The 25,959-nt window shown below is 41.5% G+C and overlaps 1 protein-coding gene across 6 annotated transcripts in view; it reads right to left on the bottom strand.

Moving 5' to 3' along the window:
- The window catches only part of bsna (bassoon presynaptic cytomatrix protein a), a 53,296-nt gene extending 32,233 nt beyond the window's left edge, over nucleotides 1–21,063 (bottom strand). For all 6 annotated transcript variants that reach the window (XM_043233308.1, XM_043233309.1, XM_043233313.1 and 3 more), the window contains exons 1-2: nucleotides 20,803–21,063; nucleotides 3,111–3,606 (exon numbers count right to left, since the gene is read on the bottom strand). In XM_043233308.1, the coding sequence (XP_043089243.1) occupies nucleotides 3,111–3,606; nucleotides 20,803–20,954 (648 nt within the window). In that variant the 5' untranslated portion in view covers nucleotides 20,955–21,063. The remainder of the gene's footprint in view (nucleotides 1–3,110; nucleotides 3,607–20,802) is intronic.
- Between the last annotated feature and the right edge of the window lie 4,896 nt (nucleotides 21,064–25,959).

Raw genomic sequence — 25,959 nt, 5'->3', positions numbered from 1 at the left:
CAGGCCGTGGCCTCAGTGTTACCTGGGAATCCGGGGGCCCAAACTGTAGGCACGAATCGTAGACCAAAAAAGCCTGCAGGTCCCCTACCCTCTTGATGGAGGCCAATGCGAGCAGGAGCAACGTCATAGATAAGAACTTTAGCCCAGCTGCTGGCAAGGGTTCAAACGGAGCCTGCTGCAGTGCTGTCAGCACTACAGACAGGTCCCAAGAGGGTACTGTAGGGGGCCGTGGAGCATTCAACCTCCTGGGCCCCCTCAGGAACCTGATGATCAGGTCATGCTTACCCACAGACCTTCCGTCTATGGGGTCACGATTTGCAGTGATCGCAGCCACGTAGTTTTTAAGGGTGAAGGGAGACAGCCTTTGCTCCAACCCTTGCTGCAAGAAGGTAAGCACGACTCTGATAGGGCAATTCCGGGGGTTTTCTCCTTGAGAAGAACACCATTCGATGAACAGGCTCCACTTCAAGGAATAGCCCTGTCTCGTGGACGGCGCTCTAGCCTGAAGAAATGGTGTAAACTACCCCTTGAGGTCACCTAGAGCCTCCGCGTCCCGTCCAGGGACCAGACATGGAGTTTCCAGAGGTCTGGACGTGAGTGCCAAAGGGTGCCCCGTCTCTGAGTCAGAATATCCTTCCTCAGAGGAATCGGCCAAGGAGGGGCTGTCGCGAGGAGCACAAGTTCCGGGAACCAAGTCTTCGTGGGCCAGTGTCTGTGCAAGAAGGCTCACTGGGGGAAATGCATACTTGCGAAGGTTCCACGGCCAGCTGTGTGCCTGTGCATCCGTGCCGAGTGTCCCCTCGGTCAGGGAGAAAAACCACTGGCAATGCGAAGTCTCTGGAGAGGCAAACAGGTCTACCTGAGCGGCTCCGAAACGTTCCCAAATCAGCTGAACCATCTGGGGATGGAGTCTCCATTCTCCGGGTAGTGCAGCTCACGACAGCTCGTCAGCTCGTCTGACCACGGGGAGAAGGTTTGGCGGCAAGTCGGTGTTATCTGAACCCGGTGCGTGCCACGTTGCCACGCCCACCTCGGGACTCGACCGTGTAGCCAATGTTGAAGCGGTCTGATATGGAGTAGTCCCAGCGGCGTCACTGCGGCCGCAGCTGCCATATGCCTCAGGAGCCTCTGAAAATATTTCAGTGGGACCACCGTCCTGCTCTTGAACATAATCAAGCAGTTCAATACTGAATTGGCACGCTCCTGTGTGAGGCACATCTGATCGATCGAATCCAGCTCCATCAGAGTTTGACAGAGTTTGCTCATCTCCTGGTTGACCCAAAACCCCAACTGGCTGAGGTGCTGTAGCACCAGATCCCTGTGGTCGCACAACTGAGCCCGGGACTGAGCTAGAATGAGCCAGTCGTCCAGTTAGATGAGGATGCAAATGCCCTGCTCTCTCAGTGGTGCAAGAGCAGCTTCCGCAACTTTCGCGAAGACACGTGGCAACAGGGAAAGCTCAAAGGGTAGGACTTTGAACTGATATGCTTGACCTTCGAACGCGAACTTCAGGAATGGTTTGTGGCGCGGGAAGAATCAACACATGAAAGTAGGCCTCCTGTGCAGTTGGTTCGTCCTCCCAGTCTTCCCACTGCTGCACAAGTCCCACTCTCCACAAGTCGTATAGGCACTGCCGATCAAAGCCAACGAGTGCCTACAGGCCCGGGAGGGGAGCACAGGATCACCACGCCAAGTGGAAACGGAGTTGGGAAACATCTGCATCGCAACTGAGGGATCACCAGCTGTGCTGCCGTCAAGGGTGGTGAAGAAGGAGGAGCCACTGGAGCGGTTTCTGGCAGTGAAAGGTGCCTTCCACGCCCCAGCAAGCTCCTCATGCACCTCCGGAAAGAATGGTACCGGGTGGGGCCCTGAGAACCAGTGCGAGCCACCCCTAAGTACCAATCGTCCAGCCTCAAGGGCTCGGGACGTGGTGGAGGTTTCCACTCGAGCCCGATCCCCTTGGCGGCCTGGGCATGCATAGCCACCAGTTCCAGATCCGTATCCGGCATGGTGGAGCGTCCGCGGGAACCTTCAGCCCCAGAACCTTCAGACTCTCCTTCCAATGCCGCGATCGACATCTGGTCATCAGGGGGAGCTCCAAAAGATACAACTGGTACCTCCCTGTAGGAAGGTCCAGACTGCTCCTTTGGAAGCTCCACTGGCTGCGAAGCACCGGTGGCAGGAGTCCCCCTCGGTGGAGAGTTCCTCACTGTCACTGTAAGATCAGTCCGTCCACTGTTAGAGGGAGCACTTTTCCCACTGTTGCCAGCAGGAGGAGCCCTAGACCTCGGCAGAAGAACGGGTACTCCGCCCCTTTGCAGGAAGCGGAGTCTGGTCTGCAACTCCGCGATGGTCATCCTCCCGCACTGGGAGCATGACTCATCCACGAAAGCCACCTCAGCGTGCTTAAGGCCCAGACACGTGAGACAGTGATCGTGACCATCACCCGGCACCAGGTAACGACCACTTCCAGAAACGCACGGGTGAACTAGTGTGAACTAGCTCTTTTAGCTCTGGATAGTGTTGAGGTAACAGGAGATGACCTCTCTGTACACAAACAGGGGGGTAGTGCAGCCTGATTGTGGCAATCCACTCGACGCAGGAAATTACCTCCGCTGAACGCCGAACTCCAACACTCAAAGAATCTGTCTTTGGAGCAGAACGGTCACGCTCAGCTCCGAAGCGAAAAGCTGAATATGCGCCGCACCCGCTGCTTATTTATACCCGCGCTGTGATTGCTTTACACATGCTTTTTTAGCCTTGGATGTGAAAATGCTAATTCTTTGCCAATAGGTGTCACTTTTGAAACTGTAAAAATAGTGTTTTCCCCAGTAAAGCTGTACACAAAACAGCACTTCTTCTTTATCGGGCATTACAGGCAAGACACAAATAATTGGAAAATTTAATCGTTCTTGATAACGTTCTTTTACACACTGTATTTATTTAGGTTGTCAATGACAATGATTTTAATGGAAAATATTATATAGGAGGATGCCACAGACAACGCATGCTAAACTAATCATTAGAATATAATCTTCATGAACTAAAACATATTCAATAAAAATAAACACCTGTTTATAGCAGGAATACCATTTATTCAAAATTCTTACCCCGGTAAGGTGTGGGTTGGGGTTGAAGCCACACTGGTTGCACACTGTAGTGTGGCACTGTGTGCACTTGTTGAAGTTTGGTGATCCATCAACATTTGTCAGCTCTGTAGTATTGCAAACTGGACAGAGCTTACTGCTAGGCATCGGTGCAATCTGGGGTACTGAGTATGGTGAAGTTGGAGCACTGGCTCTGTCGGGAGACACTGACGGTGAGCGGCCTGTTCGACCACTGCTGCTAAAGTCCACCTGGAGGTTGCGTCTGGAGGCATGTTGTCCAGGGCTTTGGGTGGGTCCCATGCCCCCTGATGAAGCTTGAATTTGAGATTGATGTGTAGAAGAAGTCTGGGAATGCCTAGGTCCATCATGGACTGGCTGTTTGTAAAGGTTCCCACCTGCTTGAATGCCACCAATGCCAAAGTCACCACCTGGCCCTCGATCACTACCGGTTCCATAGCCTATTTTTGGGCTTGATGGTGGGCCTCCCCCTCCAGCCAGCCTGAATAAAGCAAAAGAAAAAGCAGAAGATAATGAGAACATTTTACTTTTACCCTTTTAACTAGCCTGCTCTTAAAATGAAATTCATTTTAGTATTGGGTGGGCGGGATGGGGGATTAATATAGGTCACCATAAGTAATTTTTTATAGACTTTATCATAGAGTACCAACAATTTTCACAGTACCACAATACCAAGTTTCAGGAAAAAGGCAGTATTTCATATGCTAGAGTAGAACATACATTCAGGAGGATTTTGAAGAGTTTTGGCCAGCGTAGTTGATCATTTTATTTGTTGCCAAAGGGGTCAATGCTAAAAATAGCATTATTTTGAATTTGGTTTAAGGGTATTTTACAAAAACTGTACATTGTTGTTGTCGATCTATCCAGCTATCCAGTGTTTTGTTATTGGCCGAATACCACAAGGGGGCATGTTTAAATTATGTGTTTTAGGAAGGAGTGGAATATCTCAGAATATCAGAATATCTCTTTGAGTTTGAGATGTTAGTCATTACAAATGTACAGATCTTATATATGCACAAACAGCTTGTAACACACCCAAGTGTTTTGTTGTTGGATGTAATGAACATAGCAGTCGTCATTTACTCCTAACATCTGAGCTGCTGAAGTCAAAAGAAATGTGCCCCGATCTACATGAATGCATCTATGTCCATGCAAATCCTCTGTTATCCAGCTTCACCTGGATAACAAAGAAATGAGTATAAGGTTTGTTCATGAATCTTAGCAAATTGACTTTACTAATAATGGGTTAGTTAGCCAGTTACATGGTGAATGCAACAAAAGTTTCTCAGAGAGAGGCTCCGAACAGAGGGGCAGAGTGAGCAAAGCTCATTTGCATGTAAAGGAACATGCAACAAAACGGCTTACTGTAAACACAGCTGTTTTTTACAGGGTAAAAAGAGTTTTGAGAAATTTTAACCAAAGTAGGTTATAGACTTTTCTTTAAGTACCTAAAGAATCAAATCAAACTGTAGAAAATGGGCATCCAATGACCAGAATGACAGTTCCAGAAAAATATTAAAAATAAACATTTGAAATTGGTTTGTAAAAGCTTTTATTAGTTATGCCTGCTTTTGTGTGAGTGGTTGTTGCATCTACACCGTTCTGACTGGCAGGTGTCATCAGTGTGTGGTGTTTCTAGCACTTTGAAAGAGTGAATCATTTTGTGAAGCAATTAATTCAGTTGATTCAAAGCTTTGAAATATTTGTTCCTCTAAACACTAGTCTAAAAACTATGCTTTCCTCTGTTCAACAAGAGCATTAATGCACTCTCAGTGTCTCAGTGGTTTAAAAAATGGCTTCACCTCAAAAAAAATTTTTACGGACATAAAGGATACACCTAATACATGCTTTAAAACAAAGACTGCCTGCATAGAACTCAGTGGCTTTTAATGAAGTGTAAGCCTAGTTATGCAGCCTTACTAGGATGCATCCTTCTATTTGAAAAGCACCCACATTCTAATGTATCAAGTCTTTGTGAATTTTTCCCTGCCTTATATATGCATTCACCAGCAGGTGTCCCTAGCATGCATTCAAAACCTCTAGAAATGAACTATTTTTCAATACATCTGGGGTATACTTCCCAAAAGCACTGTTACTCATCTATAGTCACAAGTTGCTTTGAACTATGTTGGTAACAATAGAACTTGTGACCATAATTGATTCTGGGAAATGCACCCCTGGCTGGAAAACTTCAAAGCTTTATGAAGCTTCATCTTGCCACCACTATTGATGAGTCAGCCAAGGAAACAGAAATAGGTCCTAGAACATCCAAGAAGATAATGCAACATGGAAGAATGCAAGAGAAACAATTGGATGAGTTTCTGGAGCAGACCTGACCTGTTGAAAAGAGATGGTCTTCATCCTTCCTGGGCTGGTGCCGTTCTTCTATCTAGAAATATGGCATATAGTCTTAGAGCTCCAACTTGACCAACTAGTGCCCAGGTCAGCAAGCAGACAGACTGACTAAACCGACCATCTGCTAGCTGCCTCATGTCACAGAAGGCAGTTAATTCTCAACCCATAGAGACTCTTTCACCTAGATACCTAGATATAACTATGTTGGCATTAGTGGAAGCGCCTTAGCATGGTTCAAATCATATCTATCTGACCGCTATCAGTTTGTAGCATTAAATGAGGAGGTATCATACTGCTCACAAGTGAAATATGGAGTTCCTCAAGGCTCAGTGCTAAAACCGTTACTTTTCAACCTATACATGTTACCTCTGGGAGATATTATCAGGAGACATGGTGTTAGCTTTCACTGCTATGCTGATGATACTCAGCTCTATATTTCAGCGCAGCATGGTGATACACAACAAATTGAGAATCTAACAGAATGCATAGTCTATATAAAAAACTGGATGATGAGTAACTTCTTAATGCTAAATTCTGGAAAAACGGAGGTGCTAATAATTGGACCTAAAAACCTCACATATAATAATCTAGAACACAGTCTAACACTTGATGGCTGCTCTGGTAATTCTTCATCATCACTTAGGAACCTAAGTGTGCTGCTTGACAGCAATCTTTCCTTCGAAAACCATGTTTCCAGCATCTGTAAAACTGTGTTTTTCCATCTTAAAAATATATCTAAATTATGACCTATGCTTTCAACGTCTAATGCAGAAATATTAATGAATGCGTTTATGACCTCAAGGTGAGATTATTGTAATGCTTTATTGGGTGGTTGTTCTGCACGCTTGACAAACAAACTTCAGCTAGTCTAAAACACAGCAGCTTACTAGTCCTTACTAGAAGTAGGAAGTATGATCATATTAGCCCGGTTCTGTCAACACTGTACTGGCTCCCTATCAAACATTGGATAGATTTTAAAATTTTATTAATTACCTATAAAGCCCTAAATACTTAAACAAGCTCTTATCACATTATAGTCCTGCTCGTCCGCTGCGTTCTCAAAACTCTGGTCATTTGATACTACCTATAATATCAAAATCGACTGCGGCCAGCAGATCCTTTTCATATCTATCACCTAAACTCTGGAACAATCTCCCTAACTCTGTTCAGGAGGCAGACACACACTGTCAGTTTAAATCTAGATTAAAGACACATCTTTTTAACCTAGCCTACACATAACACACTAATACACTTTTATTATTCAGATCCGTTAAAGCAGTGGTTCCCAACCTTTTTTAACTCACAGCCCACACAACCAAACACATATGTTTCCGCAAACCCACTGCAAAAAAATGTAAAAAAAAATGTAAATGTATGCAGCAAAAATATGTTACATAGCCTAAATCGGCGGGTTGTTTTTAAACCAATCAACGACCTGGAATAGTGAACGCATAGTAACAGTTTATTATTATTTTTTGTTATTTAATTAATTATGATATTTAATTATTACTACACATTTTTACGTACATTAGCAATATTATTATTTCTATTGATAATAACTGGCGGCCCCCCTGCAATACCGTTGCGGCCCACTGCGTTAAAGGATTTTTAGGCTGCATTAATTAAATCAGCTGGAAGCACTACTCATAAAACACAATGTAATTGAGGTGGATCAGCACCCAGAGATTATGTTCATCAGAGACCAGAACACCTAAATGTGCACTGTGGACAGACAACCAGATCCTGATGCACACACACACACACACACACACACACTAAGTCATTTACACTATCTGACACAGCTGTGTTTAAAATTGAACTGGAAGTTAAGTGCTGGGTGTCCGGTCAGAGGAGAACTGGACTCAACTGAGCCTGGTGTCTCCCAAGGTTTTTTTTTCTCCATTCTGTATGGATGGGGTTTTGGTTCCTTGCTGCTGTCGCCTCTGGCTAGCTTTGTAGGGGACACTTAACTTCTAGTGATTATCGTCGAATTGATTACTGTTCAGCGCTTTGATACAACCTGTGTTGTTAAAAGAGCTATATAAATACAAATTATTGATTGATTGATTGATTGAAGTGGACTTTGAAAAAAAACTGTAACTACAGAAACAAACCAGGCAAGAACTAATTACAAGAATCTCTAAACCAAAAACACTAAACAAGAAATGACAGCAGTTTCCAACTTTCCAGCCTATTTTTAATAAAAATATGTTTATGGATTATGTTTTATTTGATTATAGTATTGTGCATTTATTTTTCTATTTCAACATCTTGTGTTTCTGAAATAATTTTACAGTGGAGCAGTAACTAAGCACATTTTATTTACATGGAGAAAACACAGTGTAAGGATTTTTGTTATTATTTATCACTGAGTGGTGGGAAGAGAGAAATAAAAATCTCTTATATCTATCTATTTATCTATCTATCTATATAGCATCACTCTAGCAACTAGCCTAACCAACTTAGCAACCACTCTTAGTAGCGTAGCAACCACATGGGAACAGCTTTGAAACCACCCCAAGTGCCCTATCAACACCCTAGCAATACCATAGAAAACATTCATAATACCCTAGCAACTGAAAAGCAACAAGCTAGTAACCACCCCGTACCATAGATACCACATAACAACAACCTAGAAACCACCCAGAGCACCTTTGCAACTACAAAGCAAAATTCTAGCAACATTAACAGGTACCTTACTCAACAACCACTTTAACAAATACCCCAAGCACCCATAGCAACTGCAAAGCAAAGCCATAGCAACTACAAAGCAACACCTTAGCAACCATTCAGAGTATCCTAGCAACGACATAGCAACGACCCTAGCAACCTGGGAACCTTAGCAATCATCATAGTCACACCCCAGCAACCACACTGGGTACCCTGAGCATGATCCATCTATCTATCTATCTATCGTCTGTCTATCTATCTATTTATCTATATATCTATCTATCTATCTTTCTATCTATTTGTCTCTCACAGACTGTAATGCCTGGTATGGGTAGGTTTAAGGTGGGTTAAAGTGTAAGGGATGGGTCAACAATGCACTTATATTTTATTTACAACTTAATTACATCTGTAATTGCATTTATAATTACAATGTAAAAATATGCAACTACACTATCATTTTATTTCAATCAATCATTTTTATTTATATAGCGCTTTTGCATCAAAGCACTATAAGAGCACCGTATAAAATGATTCATTTAAATGTAGTTAAGGCCACCTAATATAAAGTGGAACCAAGCATTCAAACCTTAAGCTTTTAAAACTGTTAAACTTCAAACAATTTCAAAATGCAAACCATTAAACCTAAAACTTTTTTAAACTTCTTAAATAGTTTTTAAACTTTCTGGTCTGGCTTTTTCAAGCCAACTTAAAGTTTGTCTTGTCAAACTTTTTTTATCTAGTTAAAATTGATTTAGCACTGGAAAGTGTACTTCTCAACCTTTACATGCATTTTAACATTTTGTAGATTTGTGAACTGTTGCTTCATTTTAACAATTCATTGCTACAGATTAGTAAATTAATTTTGTGATTTCAGATCATTTTAATAATTTATAATATTATATTTTAAAAATTAATGCTCTAAAAAAACAGTCACCAAAAATGTACAGTACAGCAGCTGATATAAAATCTAAGAAATTAAAACACAAATAATTCTACATGGCCATTTAGATTGCTCTAAGTTACAGAATAAGTACACTTAGGGTGAATATTACAATATTTGGTTGACTCCCTTGTCTTAAACTGGGCATACACTGTGTGATATCCCAGCACATTATTACACCACCACCAGTCTGAACAACTGACTCATCAGACCAGACAACCTTTTTCTCATCTTTTCTGGTGCAGGGTTGCATTTCCCTAAAGCACTTTGGTCACAATTTCTGTCATTATCAATTGAGGTCAATGAAACTCTTGACCATAGTTAGTTAATGAGGCATTTGAAAAACATGACCTGGTTTGGTGAGCCCGTGTGAATTATAGCCTGTTTCCAGGATTGGCACCTGGCGTGGTCTTCTGCTGCTCTAGCTCATCACCATGTTGTGCATTCTGAGATGCTTTTCGTGTTGTAACGAGTGGTTATTTGAGTTACTCTTGCCATGTGATTGGCTGATTGGACTTTTGCGTCAACAAGCAGTTGAAAAGGTGAACTTAAGAAAGTTGTCTGTGAGTGTACGTGTGCTTATAAATGGCTTTTGAGCTCTAAGAAAATGCTTGTTGCTTGGGGGCGTATGAATGCAGGTGACTGCATGTAATGAGATCAGATACGGGAAAGTAGTTTCATGAAAATTACATAATCAAATAATATTTATTTGTTTTCGTTCATTTAAAAATAGACACTAAGCATTCAGATCTGGGAAAGACTGTACCTCGCTTTCATATGGATCACATAATCAAATAATATCTGTTTTCATTTCAAATTTGTTAATTTAACAGTAGACACTAAGCTTTCAGATATGATAATGGATTACATAATCACATAATATTTATTTTGATTTGAAATCATTAATTTAAATGTAGACATGTCAAGCTTTATATTCATAGTATACTTTACTTTTTCAGTGTATAAGTAATTTAAGTAACGCGTTACACCCAACACTGGTCGTGACTTAGGATATCATTTCTGGGCCCAAGCCTCTAGTCTGTTTCATGGGAGAATGCTTTCTCAACAGCCATTTAAAGGCACTTCATTTATCGCATCCAATTAAGCTAAGCTTTTAAAAACTCAGAGTGTACACAATAGTCTCCGGACTCACAGTGCCCTGGACACCAAAATTCAAACAAGCCGGAAGAACTGAATCAGGAACCTCATTGCTTACATTGCAGCAGTGCAACGGCTTTGAATGGAGCAAAAATGGATGACAAACTCAATTCCTAGATGTTGAGTTCTTCACAGAGCCATAAACTCATGCCTGTACTGAAAGAGACCCAGAAATGTTCTTCACTGAGCAGACCCAGATCCATGAATTAAATGTAAAAATTGAACTCAGCCTCGTGCAGAAGTAAGAAATGTCATAAATGCTTTACCCAGAGCCGATAAGGACAGTCTGTTGTTTGAAAGCTGCACCTGGACCCTGTCCGTTTGAAACACTAGTAGTCGTCATAATGTAACTGAACTTAATCTTCCTTGCACTCAAAAAATTATTCTCCGTCACTGTTGTGTAAATAACAATAATCCAACAAAATTCTTTACAAACACTTTGCCTAAAGGTCCCGTATTGTTCACCTTTTTGGAGGTGTTGATGTCCTCAAGAAAATATATTTGTGGTATAAGTAACAAAAAACATATCAATATTTTTTTACAGCTCCTTTCTCAGGAGCTCTGTCAAAAACAGGTCAGTTTTGGCCTGTCTAATTACTATTTATGAGACTCTCTTCTGATTGGCCTGTTTTTTCTGAGTGATGCATGACCAGGCCAATCAAATGAAACAACATCACAATTAGGTCACAGCGCTAGCTAGATGCCAAACAAAGGGAAGACTTTAGGCGGCTCTTTCAAGACAATGCGGATTCGGCTACATAAAATGTCGACATTATATAGCCTTAAATAAGAAATATGATCGTAAACCCGATGTCACTGCCTGACATAAAATGGACGACAGCTGTGGTAAAACACTAAAACGAGCGGACTGGACAGAAACTGGACAGATGCACTAAACTATGCTGTTTATGAAATAATGTCCCCGTGCATGTGTGTAAAACAAATCGACGATTTGTATATCACCATGTGTTTTTGCATATGCATTCTTGTGATTATCTGGACTAGTCGTAACGTTAGCTGGAATAATAACGTAGCTGTCAAATTTGTTGCCTGATGAAAATGAAATGTGTGAGATCTGATTCACCTCATAGTAACAATCCTGTCAGATTGTCCATTCTTGTGAGTGTACAAGTCAGCCAATCAGGTTTCGTCTGTTAAATTCTCTGGGCAAGCAAAGCAGAGTAAGAGGAGGTAACCTTTGAACCATTGGTTCAACTTAATTAACTTAAGTTTACTGAAATCAATTTTGTTACTTAAAGTTGTGTGGAACCTATTGACAAAAAAGGTTAAGTAAGGCCAACATATGAGGAGATAACTTTTTTTTTTTCATAAAAAGTTTATGTGTACATAAGGGTCAGGGTGCCACACAGCTAAACGGCTCGCCCACCAAATTGAATGAGACACTAAATAAGTCTGAAAGAAAAACCCTATATAGTAAACATGTAAAGAAAAATAATGAGAGGAAAAAAGTAATTAGATGTATTAGAGATGATCTTGCAATTATGTGCTTCTATTGTAAATGCAAGACCTTTCAATCAGAGTAATCAATTTAGTCCAAGTGTGTTCCCCAGCAGTGTTAATTTTGTCGACGGGTAATATTCGTCATCATTTTCATCATAATTTTCATCAACGACAGTTTTTTCGCCGTCAAAAACTTGATGATAACGAACGAAAACTAATTTTAAATGACAAAAACTATAACAAAAATCTATTGACAATTTCCAGATTCATTCAGAACGAATCTGCTGAGTGGTTCGGTGTGCTTAACTTACATTCCAACATTTCATAACCTATTGATCAATCCTACAGGACATGAGCTACACTTGCTGCACGTGTCATAAAACCTTCAAAAATCTCACTATGTGGGAGTAAGAGAAGAGCAGGCATATGGATAAATCTGATGATGCAAGAGAGAACTTGATTCAGTCCACTTTCTGAGGGCAGACAATGAAGCATGTAAACACACAGAGAGCGCATTTCACACAGCGGCGCAAGTACTCTAGAACGGAGGATGAACAGAGAATTACACACAAAATTATGCTGAGCTGTCCATTACATCTTAAGTGAACGGAAAGGAAAAACACGAATCAGTACATTGCATCCATTGCATTCGTGAATTCGGTTTTAAAGGTTAGCAGTCTATAGTTGCTATTGTCCAAATCAAGCAACAAAAGTAAAATCACTCGCTGCTCTTGACTGAATCGCTTAGTCTGTTGTAGTCCTAAAAGATTATCTACATTTATTTATATCAATAAATATATGTTTACTTGAAATAATGAATAATATGGTAAACAAGTTAAAAGAATGCATAATTAGCCTATATAACCACTGGTATTTAATTGACTTCAAATTTGAAAACAATGCGTCATTGTGAGACTATCATATCCCAGATGTCATGTAGCTTTATCAAAGCAGCATGTAATTAGGACTATTTTAAGATTTATGCACAGTGTTATGTTGTGTCAATAATGAAGCGTACATGCACGTTGTGTCTACTTTAAAAGGGACTTTGCATTGCAAAGTAAGAATGAAATGAAAGTAATTACACTGCATGAGGAATAACAGTCACTTTTATAATGGTTACTTGTCTGAAATGAGGCAGTCTCAATTATTTATGCAGCAAAAAAATACATCCTCTGAAGGCCGCAAACTTTCAAAGCGGAGTGCACTTCGAAATGGCAGGGAAGAGCTTAGCAAAATTTGCAAGTTTATAATTAGAAGCAATGTGGAATGTACCTTGGTACTTCTTGAGTCACCCTTGAATATAAATCTTTGCTGAGCAAACAGCTTCTAGCCAGCTAACATAAGACGGACCAGACACATAATGACAGATACATCCTTAAAGGCAGTGGCAGGCCGTGCATTTCCCATCTAGGCCTTCAGTGGACATGAACTATTTAAACTCTTCTTAACAACCATAACCATCATAATAATGCAGCGGTTATAGAAACCATATATCTTACACGGAAATGCTCTGCATCATAGCGAGGTATCTCATGTAATTTAGCGAGAATAAATGCTAAAAAAGCTAACAACATTAAAATAATCCATACAAGGCGGATTCAGTACTCAGTATTTATATTTACAGAGGGCAAATATTATTCAGAATGCACTGAACAGAAAGTTGTACGAAGCTTGAAAAACAATAAGAATACTATGAAAACAAATATGATTTGAAGGAACTGACTAGTACACTCTATGATCACCCAATCAAAGGACGAGAAAATGCCGACATTATCGTAAACCTGCTAGAAGGCCCAAGAGCTGCCAACTCAAAATCTGATTGGTTAATCCAACATTTTCACTGCCATTGATTTTAAGCTACAGAAGCCTGCGCTGTTGATTCTGAAGGCCTTGGGCAAATTTCTATGACCCGGGCATCACGATTGCCCCTGATGGCCCACCACTGCTTAAAGGAACACTCGGTAGTTCTTTAGTTTACAGTGGTGCTGCACTGCCATGGATCAACATGGCCATCTCTGAGTTTTAAATAAATGACATTGATACTGGTAAGTTTATACACTGATACATTGCAGCATACACAGTAATTAATCCCCTTACCTGTCCAGCTAAAAAAAGTACTTTTCTGTCATTAAATCTTTTTAGACATAATCTATTTTGCATGCTCACTCTCATTTTTGTCTTTGCCTTTCTGTCCTGTAACTCCTTTCTCAGTGGCATTGCTTGGTTTTCTGGGCCCCATGTACAAATCACCAGTGATTATTTTAAATGTATTTTTAAAATTAAGTTCTTCCATGACAACTCTCAGAAAAATTGGCAAGGTAATGGATAAGAAAAAGTTAATAAAGTTTCAATAGTAGAGACATTTTGAGAGACGCACAGACTCTAACAGATAAACTCTCTCTCTCTCTCTCTCTCTCTCTCTCTCTAATAATTTATTAGTTATTACCTACATTAGTCTATGGGCATGCCATAGCATGGTTCAAATCATATTTATCTGAGTGTAATCAGTTTGTAGCAGTAAATGTGGACGTATCATATCATTCAAGTGAAATATGGAGAACCTCAAGGCTCAGTACTAGGCACTATACATGTTACCTCTGGGAGATATTATCAGCAGACATGGTGTTATCTTTCACTGCTGTGCTGATGATACTCGACTCTATATTTCGTCACGGACCGGTGAAACACACCAAATTGAGAAACTAACAGAATGCGTAGTTGATATAAAAAACTGGACAATGAGTAACTTCTTAATGCTAAATTCACAAAAAGTGGTGCTAATTATTCTATTAATAAATGCTCTATTAATTCCTCTTCATCAGTTAGAAACCTAGGTGTGCTGTGTGATAACAATCTTTTCTTTGAAAACCAGCATCTGTAAAACTGCGTTTTACATCTTAAAAATATATCTAAATTACGACCTATGCTCTCAACGTCAAATGCAGAAATATTAATTCATGCGTTTATGACCTCTAGGTTAGATTATTGTAATACTTTATTGGGTGGTTGTTCTGCACGCTTGATCAACAAACTTCAGCTAGTCCAAAACGCAGCAGCCAGAGTCCTTACTAGAACTAGGAAGTATGATTGTGTGTAATAATCTCTAACACTGTTCGGGAGGCAGACACACTCTGCCTAGCTTACACATAGCACACTAATATGCTTCTATTATTAAAATCCATTAAAGGATTGTTAGGCTGCATTAATTATATCAGCTGGAACTGGCCTCATAACACACAATGTACTCATTTGATTGTAAAAAGAATGGCATCTATGCTAATATTAGTTTGTTTCTATCTTATTCTGTTTCTCAGTTCGTATCCAGATCAGATGGTGGAGCCAAGAGATGACCATCTAGAACACCTAGATGAGCCCCTTGGGCAAATCACAGGAAGCAGACGCACACATACACACACATACCCTATAAATCCTTTGCACAATCTGACATGCACTTAAAATGGAACTGGAAATTAAGTGCTGGGCGTCCAGTCAAAGTAGAACTGGCTTGTTAGAATCTGTATTGTTAAAAGCGCTATATAAATAAAAGTGATGGATTGATTAGTCTGCCTTTAAAAGTCGAAGCCTCCGTTACTGGGTTTAAAAGCATGTTTTGGGTGAGATGCGGAATAAATAAATCCTGCTCATAATAGCGCTTTAATTACAAAAAAACGGATAAATTCCTTGAAATGGAAAAATCAAAAACAATGTTATACAACTAAAATATAATTCTTCCTCTCGCTATAAGTCATATAGATAGCTTTATTGCAGCAGCTGCATTAGTCATTATTTTTAACCAAAGGTGATGATAATGTGTGTACCTTTAACAATGAGCATGGAGCTGGTATAAACACAAGCATTGACTTCAGTGGTCGTGATTAGCACATTCACAGACTGAAGTATGAAATATCTTGTGGATATGAAGTTAGATTGTGAACAGTTGATATAGATCTATCCTTTATGAATAACTTAATCCTGACTATATATACTGGCTATGTTTCTTACAGCCAACAACAGAACATTTTGAAGTGAATAATAGTAATACATTGTTTATTAGCATTTCAACAAGTATGTCAACATTCTTGCATTGAAAGCTCCTCTATAAGTTTTCGTGAATGCTGTAGCCAGATTTCAAGAATTCAAATCCCCCAATCAAAGCAAAAATCATAATCTATTGGCACATTGCTGTCTGAATATTTCTGGAGATCCATTATGCTGAAACAGATGCAGATTCCATTTGTGACCAACAAGAATTCATGTGTTAATTGTGCTGGCTTTCGAGTGAAAATGACTGCTGGATAGTAATGATCACTTACTGTCCGGCAATAGCAGTGAGTTTTAAGCATGTCCAGGCCAAAGGCTTACCTCACTTCAACTTGATTGACGTTACTTCAAATTAGAGTCAATGAATCCAGTTAAAACCCCAAATCCCAGGGGTTATTAGGTGGGAAGCCAGCTGACAGCTTCAGAGGGACGTAAATGTGAATGCGAATATTCAATAGACTTTGTTTACAGACCCTTTGGCTGATATACTGTAATCAATTTCTGTCTCTGCCAAAAGTAGCCAGTCTGTCTAGCTGAGCTCCTGGGTAAGGATGTTATTGTCCTGCCACAATTCAGTTAGACTTAAAATGCTGAAGCGCTTTAGAAAGCTGATTGTTCAAAAAACTTAAGAGCACGTTAGATGGGTAGTTTACTTCTACTCTACTCTAGCCTACTGTTAAATCTTGGAATTGTGTACTGTTAAATTGCTTGTGGTCTTCCTCATTTCTAAGACGCTTCGGATAAAAGCGTCTGCTAAATGACTAAATGTAAATGTCTGCTGGGTCCAGCCATTAGCCTTGCCCAAACACCAGCCTGCTTATTACGCTTCGTTTTTCTTTCACGCAGCTTGAGCTGCCACCTCTGTCGCATGCACTCAGTGAGACTACAGTATTTCGAGAACACCATTATTTTGTAGTTTCTGAAGGCAAGCCTGTTCTCATGGAGTGCTGCAAAGCTGTAACTTAGAGGTTGAAACCTACATTAGTATAAACAGGAACAGATGTGGTAAACCATAATGCACATAAAAAATCGAGTCTACTGTCTATGTGCGAAATCCATACTGTAGACTACACGTTATAACGATACGCAGCTTTCGCGTGCAGATATGCATTTTGGCATACATATGCATCAACACTACACCCCTAACCCTACCCATTGTGTATCATATGCAAGTCTGTGTATAGATAGTATGTCAAATAAGAACAGAAAATCATGCCATTCAAACATTGTAGGGTTATAACTAAATACAAGGTATTAAGGGCATTTTACAACAGAGGATTTAGGTTTCTGGACCCCGTTTTGTACATTTTTTTGTCTTAGTTCATGACTTGTAGATCATTAGTTCATTAGGGGAAGGCTCTATTAAGTGTACGATAAGAGCGTTGTACAATATGTGCAGAGTGGTGGGCCCTCAGGATTGGAAATCACTGTTTCACACTGTATATGCAATTGCGCAGCTTGCCAAGCTCGTTTATCAGAATCATGCTGATTTATCACGCATGACTGCTACTGGTGCCTGCCGCAAACGACAAAAAGAGTCTGTCCGGAAAGTATCCAGCCATGTAAAATGGAAAAAGAGACATTTACCGAAGAAGCTACAAGAGACAAAAGCATTGTAAATAGGATAAGGATGCCTCAGTCCCCATCAAAGCAGGCCCCTTGGGAGCGGCATCCACTGTTCAAATCACGACCAGTCTGAAATATCTCACAAGGGTGATTTTAGTTTTGGGATCAAATTAAAAAATCGCTGCACAAGGCATGCATTGTTGTGATAAAGCTGCTACTGTGTCTCTCTACTCCTATTTTTAATTACATGGCTGGATATTTTGTATATTTTTGCAGCCTCAACATATCATTCGCCAATCAGATATGCTTTTATTCACTATCAATCAACAATATTTCTCATTTATGTGGTTATAATACAACAGGGACTACACTCAGTCCTGTGACCTGAATTCAGTTCAGCTATGCTCCGATTAACAGAATAACAGAATGTAACAACTATTTTAAGTCACAATAAAAGCCAACTGCTTTAATGCACGTTATTCGACACAGCATACAATTCGGCAAAAAACTATTATAGCGTTAGGAACAGATTCTCAAAGGCGCAGAAAGGGAGCTATTGTTTTCAGCGTGGTGACAAAATGAGCTTCATTCATCCTCTATTCATCCAATTTTCTTCATTTACATTAAAAAAGCTGGCATGCAGTGGGAAGAAGTAGAAGTGTGATTTTTACTCTCCACCACCAGCAGGGCAGAGAAAGTGCAATTAGCCTCTGCCAACAAGGTGGGCAATTTGCACTTAGTGTGACTAGACGCGCTAATACAATATTTATACAGTAAATGCCTCGGATGCAAAAGGTTTTCACTCGCTAGCACAAGCAGATTACAACGTTTGTTACCATGGCAACTGCTTGCATTTCCGCCCTCCAAACCGATTCTCGTGTGTCTCGAAAAGCATCTATACACAGCACACCATGCAAATGCGCTCACCCATTATCGTTCAATCAACATGACAAATATGCATTCATACTTGGTATATCTGATGACTAAAGTTCATATAATGCCGAATTATAATAATATTATATTATAATTCTTGCCTGACGGGTGCTATATGTCAGTAGATAAACAGTATAGATGAATGTACAATGTTTTATAATAAAAAATTATATTTAGTGTCTATTTCATTAATGTAACATTTAATATTGGGGGCATCCAACTGAATTTTTAAAATAATGCAATAGTTACTTTCCTTGGTAATTAGTTACTTTAAAATGATTACTATTTTTGAACCAGGGGCTATCTAAGCATTTAAAAAAACACATCCCACACATTTTTGAGGATTTTGACTAAAATTTTGTGGCCCCTAGAATATTTTGTTGTATGAATATCCAAACATGCAATACATTAAATTAAAGAACAGAGCCTCTACAAAACATTTTGTGTCTTAGTCTTTATATATAAAGTCTTTATATACTGTATATATATATATATATATATATATATATATATATATATATATATATATATATATATATATATATATATATATATATATATATATATATATATATATATATATATATATATATATATATATCTCAAAGCATTGTTTTTATCCACACTTGAATGAACAAAAAGCTGAGAAAATCTTTTTTTTTTTTTATCAAATTCTATATCTGGATCATATTCATGATGATGATGAAAGTAAAGATGCAGTGGATGGATGGCTTCCATCAGCGCTCTCCAGAAGTCCTTTACCTCTTCCTGGATCAATATTTCACATTCCTTTGTATGCTGTTTATTGTTGACGATCACAATAGTTTTCATTTGCACATATTTGTATACAAGATCACTCGTTTCTGCGTCTTCCTCGCCTGTGTTTTTGATCGAGTTATTCTAAAGGGATGTGAACCCGAAAACGTTTCAACAATTTTTAACCTATAAATGCCAAAAAAAACATGCAGTTTGTCAATACGATCCTTTTTCGAATTCACCTCAGGGGAGGGTTTTTGGGATATATGCAGGTTTCCATTAGCTAGCCGTATTTTTCGATTCGCATTTTCAGTTCGCACAATTTGGGCAAAGGAAGTGCAGCTTGCAGTGCTTATCTGGTACACAACTGCCATTAGCTTATGCAAAGTGTAAGTTAATTTATTCATAAATTATAGGTGAACTTACACCTGTGCAATTCAGCTGTTGACGCCATCTTCTGGTAAAACACAGGGATTCATTTTCCATAACCCACATACCGCATTTCTGCCAGTCTCCAGGGTACATGGGTTGTACAGTGAGCATCGCAGTGCAGCATGGGACCGATGAAGTGCACTAGGTAGAGTTCAGACACCGCTACAAAATGTCTGTCCCTTTAAGTAGCCTAGCGCGCTAGCAAATTGGACAACCACTGTAGCGTTCACTGGATCTCCACCAAATTTGGCTATAATACATCTGAAACTTTATTTGCCAATCTGATGGCATGACAACAGCAAGGACATGAACTTAGCATGTTAATTTGGTGACAGCATTGCGTTATTATTAAAAAAAATGTCTCAATAAAGTACCCAGTGGAATGATTTATAATTACAATACACTTTACACACGATGTACGTCCCACTTTCGCGAAATGAAAGCGTTTGGACTAGTTTCGTGGGCCGTCTCTGAATGAATGAAGCGGCGTTCGTGCGTGCGTGTGTGTTTTTTTTTTAAAGGGATCGCTCGAGTGAAGAGGAAAATCCTCCACGCCATCCTCGACGGAATAAAACCCCAGATGTGCCGTGGCGCTGAATGACGGCTGGATCTGAAAGCGCAAATACCCCGAACCTATTCTTAGCATCTTACGCCAGAGATCAGATATAGCCTCGGATGTAAATATGAGTCACTCCTCCGTCGAGCTGCTGATGAACGGATGAATGAGCTGCTCTGCGTGTATTGCAGTGCTATCAATTCTTCATGTAAAAGCACTTACAGTTGTAGCTGCTCTTACCCTCCGTCACATACCGACAGCCATTTGCAGAAAGAAGCGTCAGATTCTTAGAGAAATCGAGCCATGCACAGACGCACTATAGTAGAAAACATGAAACATGAAATCATGTGCTTGAAGAAGACGATGGCTATATGGCTATATATTCAGAGGCGGACTTCTATAGCATGCGTGATTTCACGAACCATCACCATAAAAGATGACGCTGTGTTTGTTATTCAAGAGAGAACATATTCAAACGCGTGGCAGGGAACGCGTTCTCATTCACACGATCATTCTCTCTCTCTCTCTCAGTTTGTCATCTTGAGGCTCAGGTGTGTGGAAGCCTCTGATCTGACGACGTCAGCACATCAGAAAGCGCGTCTTTAATTCGCCACCGCAGCGAACGGCACGCTTCTGTTCGTGAACCGAGATCGTAGCCTAGAAACAAGCATCGCGGCATCACGCGCGCAATCAATCACGCGGCTTCTCGCTGTCGGATCCCAGATCTTATTCGAGGACGCAGACGACGAGGCCCTGCAGCGAACGCTGTAAAATAACCAGGCGGGAAAAGCGAGCCTTGCTCTTACCTATTCACCCCCGCCCTGGGTTCGAAGGATGCTCCAGCCCCGGCCGCTGCGCCATTGACGGGCTTCTGGAGCTGTCCGGAGCTCGGTGCTGAAACAGACATCCCCACCATGGTGGCCCCTTCACCGCCCTCCAGGCTCGCCTCGTTACCCATGGCTGGATCTTGCGAGCAGGCCGATTATGTTTTATAATTGCAATAACCTCAGTGAACGCAATTATATAAAGATGCGCTCAGCGCCGATCTTCCTCCGCCATCATCTCTCTCTCTCTCTCTCTCTCCTGCGCATTCAGTGCGCTCGAGCTCGGGTGGGAGGGGACACAGAATCAGAAGCTACACACACGCCTCTAATGAATCCAAGCCATGTATTTATTATATGCGCGCAACATTTAGCTCCTTCCAGCTCTCGCTTGCGGTGGTGACACGAGATTAATACCACGAAGAGACGCGCGCGCTTGTATTGTGTTACAGAGTCACATTGGTCGTGTTTTGCTTGAAAACTAGAGCAGAAAATCTCACTTCTCCTATTAAGCTATTACCGCTGGCAATCCACCCAGAAACCTTTTAGTCTTCCTTCTGCAGCGCAGTCATTGTGGTTTACTGCGGTCTTATGAACTCTTGAGGAGATACAGTAATGGCTCACAGGAGGATTTTTTTTTCTTCTCAGTGTAAAGCATCAGCTTTCAAAGCCTGCACGGCACTTTCCATGTGAAGAGTGGGAAGCGACTGAATCCCAGGATGGTGTTGCCTGGCACAGCACTTTATGTCTAGCCGAGCGCAATAACTCATTTTGTTCACCACGCATATCACAAACGCACTTTAGGGTGTACGTGCGGAAGATTAGAGTTAATATAACACAAGATACAGATTGAGATTTGAAACAGTTGCTTTACAGTAGCCTCGTGTACAATTAAAACACCACCGGGTATGATGATTTGCCCAAGATCTCGTTCTTTGGGTTGCTTGCTCTTCATTTAAGGTTTCGATCTCGTTTCATTTCCAAATTTTTGATTTTGGGTGTGAAGTACGACCTGTGCGTTACTTTCTGAGATGAATCCTATCAATGGCTGCTCCTCAGCCACGGCCTACAAAGATTTGGGGTGAAAAATAGATTGAGGTGCTATATAGCACCACTGTCAAACAAAGAACTTTTAATTCGATTCATACATCCGAAAGCTGAATAAATAAGCTTCTTATTTATGTATTATTTGTTGGGATGTGTTAGGACAATATTTGCCAAAGATGTAACTATTTGAAAAGCTGGAACCTGAAAACAGCCTTTAAAGCTGTCCAAATGAACTTCTTAGCAATGCATATATTGCTAATCAAAAATGTAATTTACATTGATATACAGTGGTTGGACAATGAAGCTGAAACACTGGCCAGTATTGTGTTGGAGGGTTCATGGCTTTATTTCTGAAGCCTGGTGGCCAATATTCACTGATTACACACTGGACCAAGAGTGGAGTGTGAAGGCTGAATTAGCAGAGCAATATCACAGCTATACATAAAATATTGCAATGCGCACAGCATAATGTGAGACATAGCAGAGTTGAAAAAAGGACAAATGTGTCTCTTTGGCGCATCTTTGACCAGGACAGCAAGTCTTTGATTTGCATTGAGAGCCACGCTATCCAGGCTAATAGACAAACCACATCCAACAGGAGTAACTGTGGACACCAGAGGAAGCTGTTTGAAAGGGATATCCAGGTGCTAATCCGGATTGTGTCCAAAAAACATAAAACCACAGCTGCCCAACTCTCCTGTTTCCTGTTTGCCGGGAGCTTCACAGAATCTATTATACTGTGCCTGGCCAGACTGATGTAGCCAAACCTTGAGAGTGACTCAACAAGCGTTTTCCTCCACCGGCATCACACAGTGACCTGGCTACTGTTCTGCAAAAGGAATGGCTCGAAATCCCTCTGGACACTGTGCAGGACTTTCCAAGATGAAGTGATGCTGTACTGGGTTCACAAAATGAGGCCCCCCATTTACAAAATACCTTCACGGAACACCACTTTTAATTAATATCCTAATGATTCTTTGCATAAAAGGAAAATTTTGCAATTGGACCCATACAACACACTGTTACTACCACTCTGCTGCTTTTGTGCTCCAGGGTTACAAATGTTCTTGCTTTTTATCATCATAAAACGTGCTTTACAGCAGCAAACAATCACAACAGACCGCTGCTTTCAGCCTGCCTCCTCTATATAAAGCATCCTGTTATAGAGAGAGACAGAGAGAGAGAGAGAGAGAGAGAGAGAGAGAGAGAGAGAGAGAGAGAGAGAGAGAGAGAGAGAGAGAGAGAGAGACAGAGAGAGAGAGAGAGAGAGAGAGAGAGAGAGAGAGAGAGAGAGAGAGAGAGAGAGAGAGAGAGAGAGAGAGAGAGAGAGAGAGAGAGAGAGAGAGAGAGAGAGAGAGAGACAAAGAGAGAGAGAGAGAGAGACAGAGACAGAGAGACAGACAGAGAGAGAGAGAGAGAGAGACAGAGAGAGAGAGAGAGAGAGAGAGAGAGAGAGAGAGAGAGAGAGAGAGAGAGAGAGAGAGAGAGAGAGAGAGAGAGCAGAGACAGAGAGAGAGAGAGAGAGAGAGAGAGAGAGAGAGACAGAGAGAGAGAGAGAGAGAGAGAGAGACAGAGAGAGAGAGAGAGACAGAGAGAGAGAGAGAGAGAGAGAGAGAGAGAGAGAGAGAGAGAGAGAGAGACAGAGAGAGAGAGAGAGAGAGAGAGAGAGAGAGAGAGAGAGAGAGAGAGAGAGAGAGAGAGAGAGAGAGAGAGAGAGAGAGAGAGAGAGAGAGAGAGAGAGAGAGAGACAGAGAGAGAGAGAGAGAGACAGAGAGAGAGAGAGAGAGAGAGAGAGAGAGAGAGAGAGACAGAGACAGAGAGAGAGAGACAGAGACAGAGAGAGAGCAGGATCCATCTCTGCTCTTCAGGACTGTTTTGAGTGTACTGACTGGGAAATATTTAAGGAAGCTGCAACCAACGGCGATTCCATTGACTTGGAGGAGTACACATCATCAGTGACTGGCTACATCGAGAAGTGCATTGATGATGTGACCATCTCCAAGACCATCACCACACGTTCTAACCGGAAGCCGTGGATGAACGCTAACGTGCGTGCTCTCCTGAATGAGCGAGACTTCGCCTTCAGAGCAAAGGACCGGGCTGCCCTCAAAACAGCGAGGGCTAAACTGTCCCAAGCTATCAGAGAAGCAAAGCGTGCTTATGCTAAAAGAATCCACGGCCACTTCCAAAACAGCAGTGACTCACGGCGCATATGGCAGGGCATTCAAGCGGTCACCAACTACAAGACAACTTCACCTGTCTGTGATGGTGACGCCTCCCTACCATATGCGCTGAATGACTTCTACGTATGTTTTGAGGCACAGAATAAAACGTGAGGTGAGGAAGTCCACCCCTCATACCAATGACCCGGTACTCTGCTTCACCCCAGCGGAAACACTTTATAGAGTTAACCCACGGAAGTCTGCTGGACTGGACAACATTCCAGGCAGAGTACTAAAGGAGTATGCAGAGCAGCTAGCGGATGTCTTCACTGATATCTTCAATATCTCTCTGAGCAGCTCTGTCAAATGTCCAATGTGCCTCAAAACAACAACAATCATCCCGGTGCCTAAGAAGTCTGTGGTTTTGTGCCTCAATGACTATCGTCCCGTCGCATTCACACCAATTGTGATGAAATGCTTCGAGAGGCTTGTCATGAGGCACATCAAGTCACAGCTACCACCTTCACTTGACCCATTACAGTTTGCGTATCGTCCAAACTGCTCTACGGACGATGCTATCACCACAACCCTCCATCTCTCCACCTCTCACATCTGGACTCAAAGGGAAACTACGTCCGAATGATGTTCATTGACTTCAGCTCAGCATTCAACACCATCATCCCTCAGCAACTGATAGAGAAGCTAAGCCTGCTGGGCCTGAACACCTCTCTCTGAAACTGGACCCTGGACTTTCTGACAGGCAGACCTCAGTCAGTCCGGATCGGGAACAGCATCTCCAGCACCACCACACTGAACACTGGAGCTCCTCAGGGCTGTGTGCTCAGTCCACTGCTGTTCACTTTGCTGACTCACGACTGTGCAGCGATGCACAGCTTCAATCACATCATCAAGTTCGCTGATGACACGACCGTGGTGGGTCTCATCAGCAAGAACGACGAGTCAGCATACAGAGATGAGGTGCAGCAGCTCACAACTTGGTGTAGAGCCAACAATCTATCTCTGAACGTCGACAAGACAAAGGAGATGATTGTTGATTTCAAGCGAGCAAAGAGTGACCATTCTCCGCTGTCCATCGACGGGTCCAAGGTGGAGACCGTCAAGAGCACCAAATTCCTTGGTGTTCATCTGGCGGATAACTTCACCTGGTCACTCAACACCAGCTCCATCACCAAGAAAGCCCAGCAGCGCCTCTACTTCTTGAGGAGGCTGAGGAAAGCTCATCTCCCTCCACCCATCCTGACTATGTTCTATAGGGGGACCATTGAGAGCTTCCTGTGCAGCTGCATCACTGCCTGGTTTGGGAATTGCATCGTATCGGATCGCAAGACCCTCCAAAGGATAGTGAGGACAGCTGAAAAGATCATTGGTGTCTCTCTGCCCTCTATCACGGACATCTACACCACACGCTGCATCCGCAAAGCCCACAATATAGCACAGGACCCCACACACCCCTCACACACATTATTCACCCTCCTTCCTTGCTGAACAGTTTCTTCCCACAAGCCATCAGACTCCTCAATAACCACACCTGAATGGCCTTCCTGTCCCATAAGCATTCTTGCACGTCATATTTATTGTTGTGCGCTTCATATTTATTATTGTTGTTTGTATTTTGTGTTCTTGCACTAATTATGTCTCTGCCTTGCACTAATTTTGTCTTTGCACTGTTTGCACTAGTTTGCACACTGGGTTTGCACTCTACTCCCTTGCTGTTTGCACTAGTCCGCACACTTTGCACTTTATGTGGCTAAGACACTGTCTTAGCTCAATATGTGAATTCTTTTGTTTTGTGTTGTATTGTATTGTGACTCCATGTAGCACCAGGTCCTGGAGAAACGTTGTCTCATTTCACTATGTACTGCACAGCTATATGTAGTTGAAATGACAATAAAAGCCTTGACTTGACTTGACT

Source organism: Puntigrus tetrazona, unplaced genomic scaffold, assembly GCF_018831695.1.
Source record: "Puntigrus tetrazona isolate hp1 unplaced genomic scaffold, ASM1883169v1 S000000776, whole genome shotgun sequence".
Classification (NCBI taxonomy): Eukaryota; Metazoa; Chordata; class Actinopteri; order Cypriniformes; family Cyprinidae; genus Puntigrus; species Puntigrus tetrazona.
The sequence above is the reverse complement of the archived record's forward strand: the minus strand, read 5'-3'. Positions and strand labels throughout refer to the sequence as shown.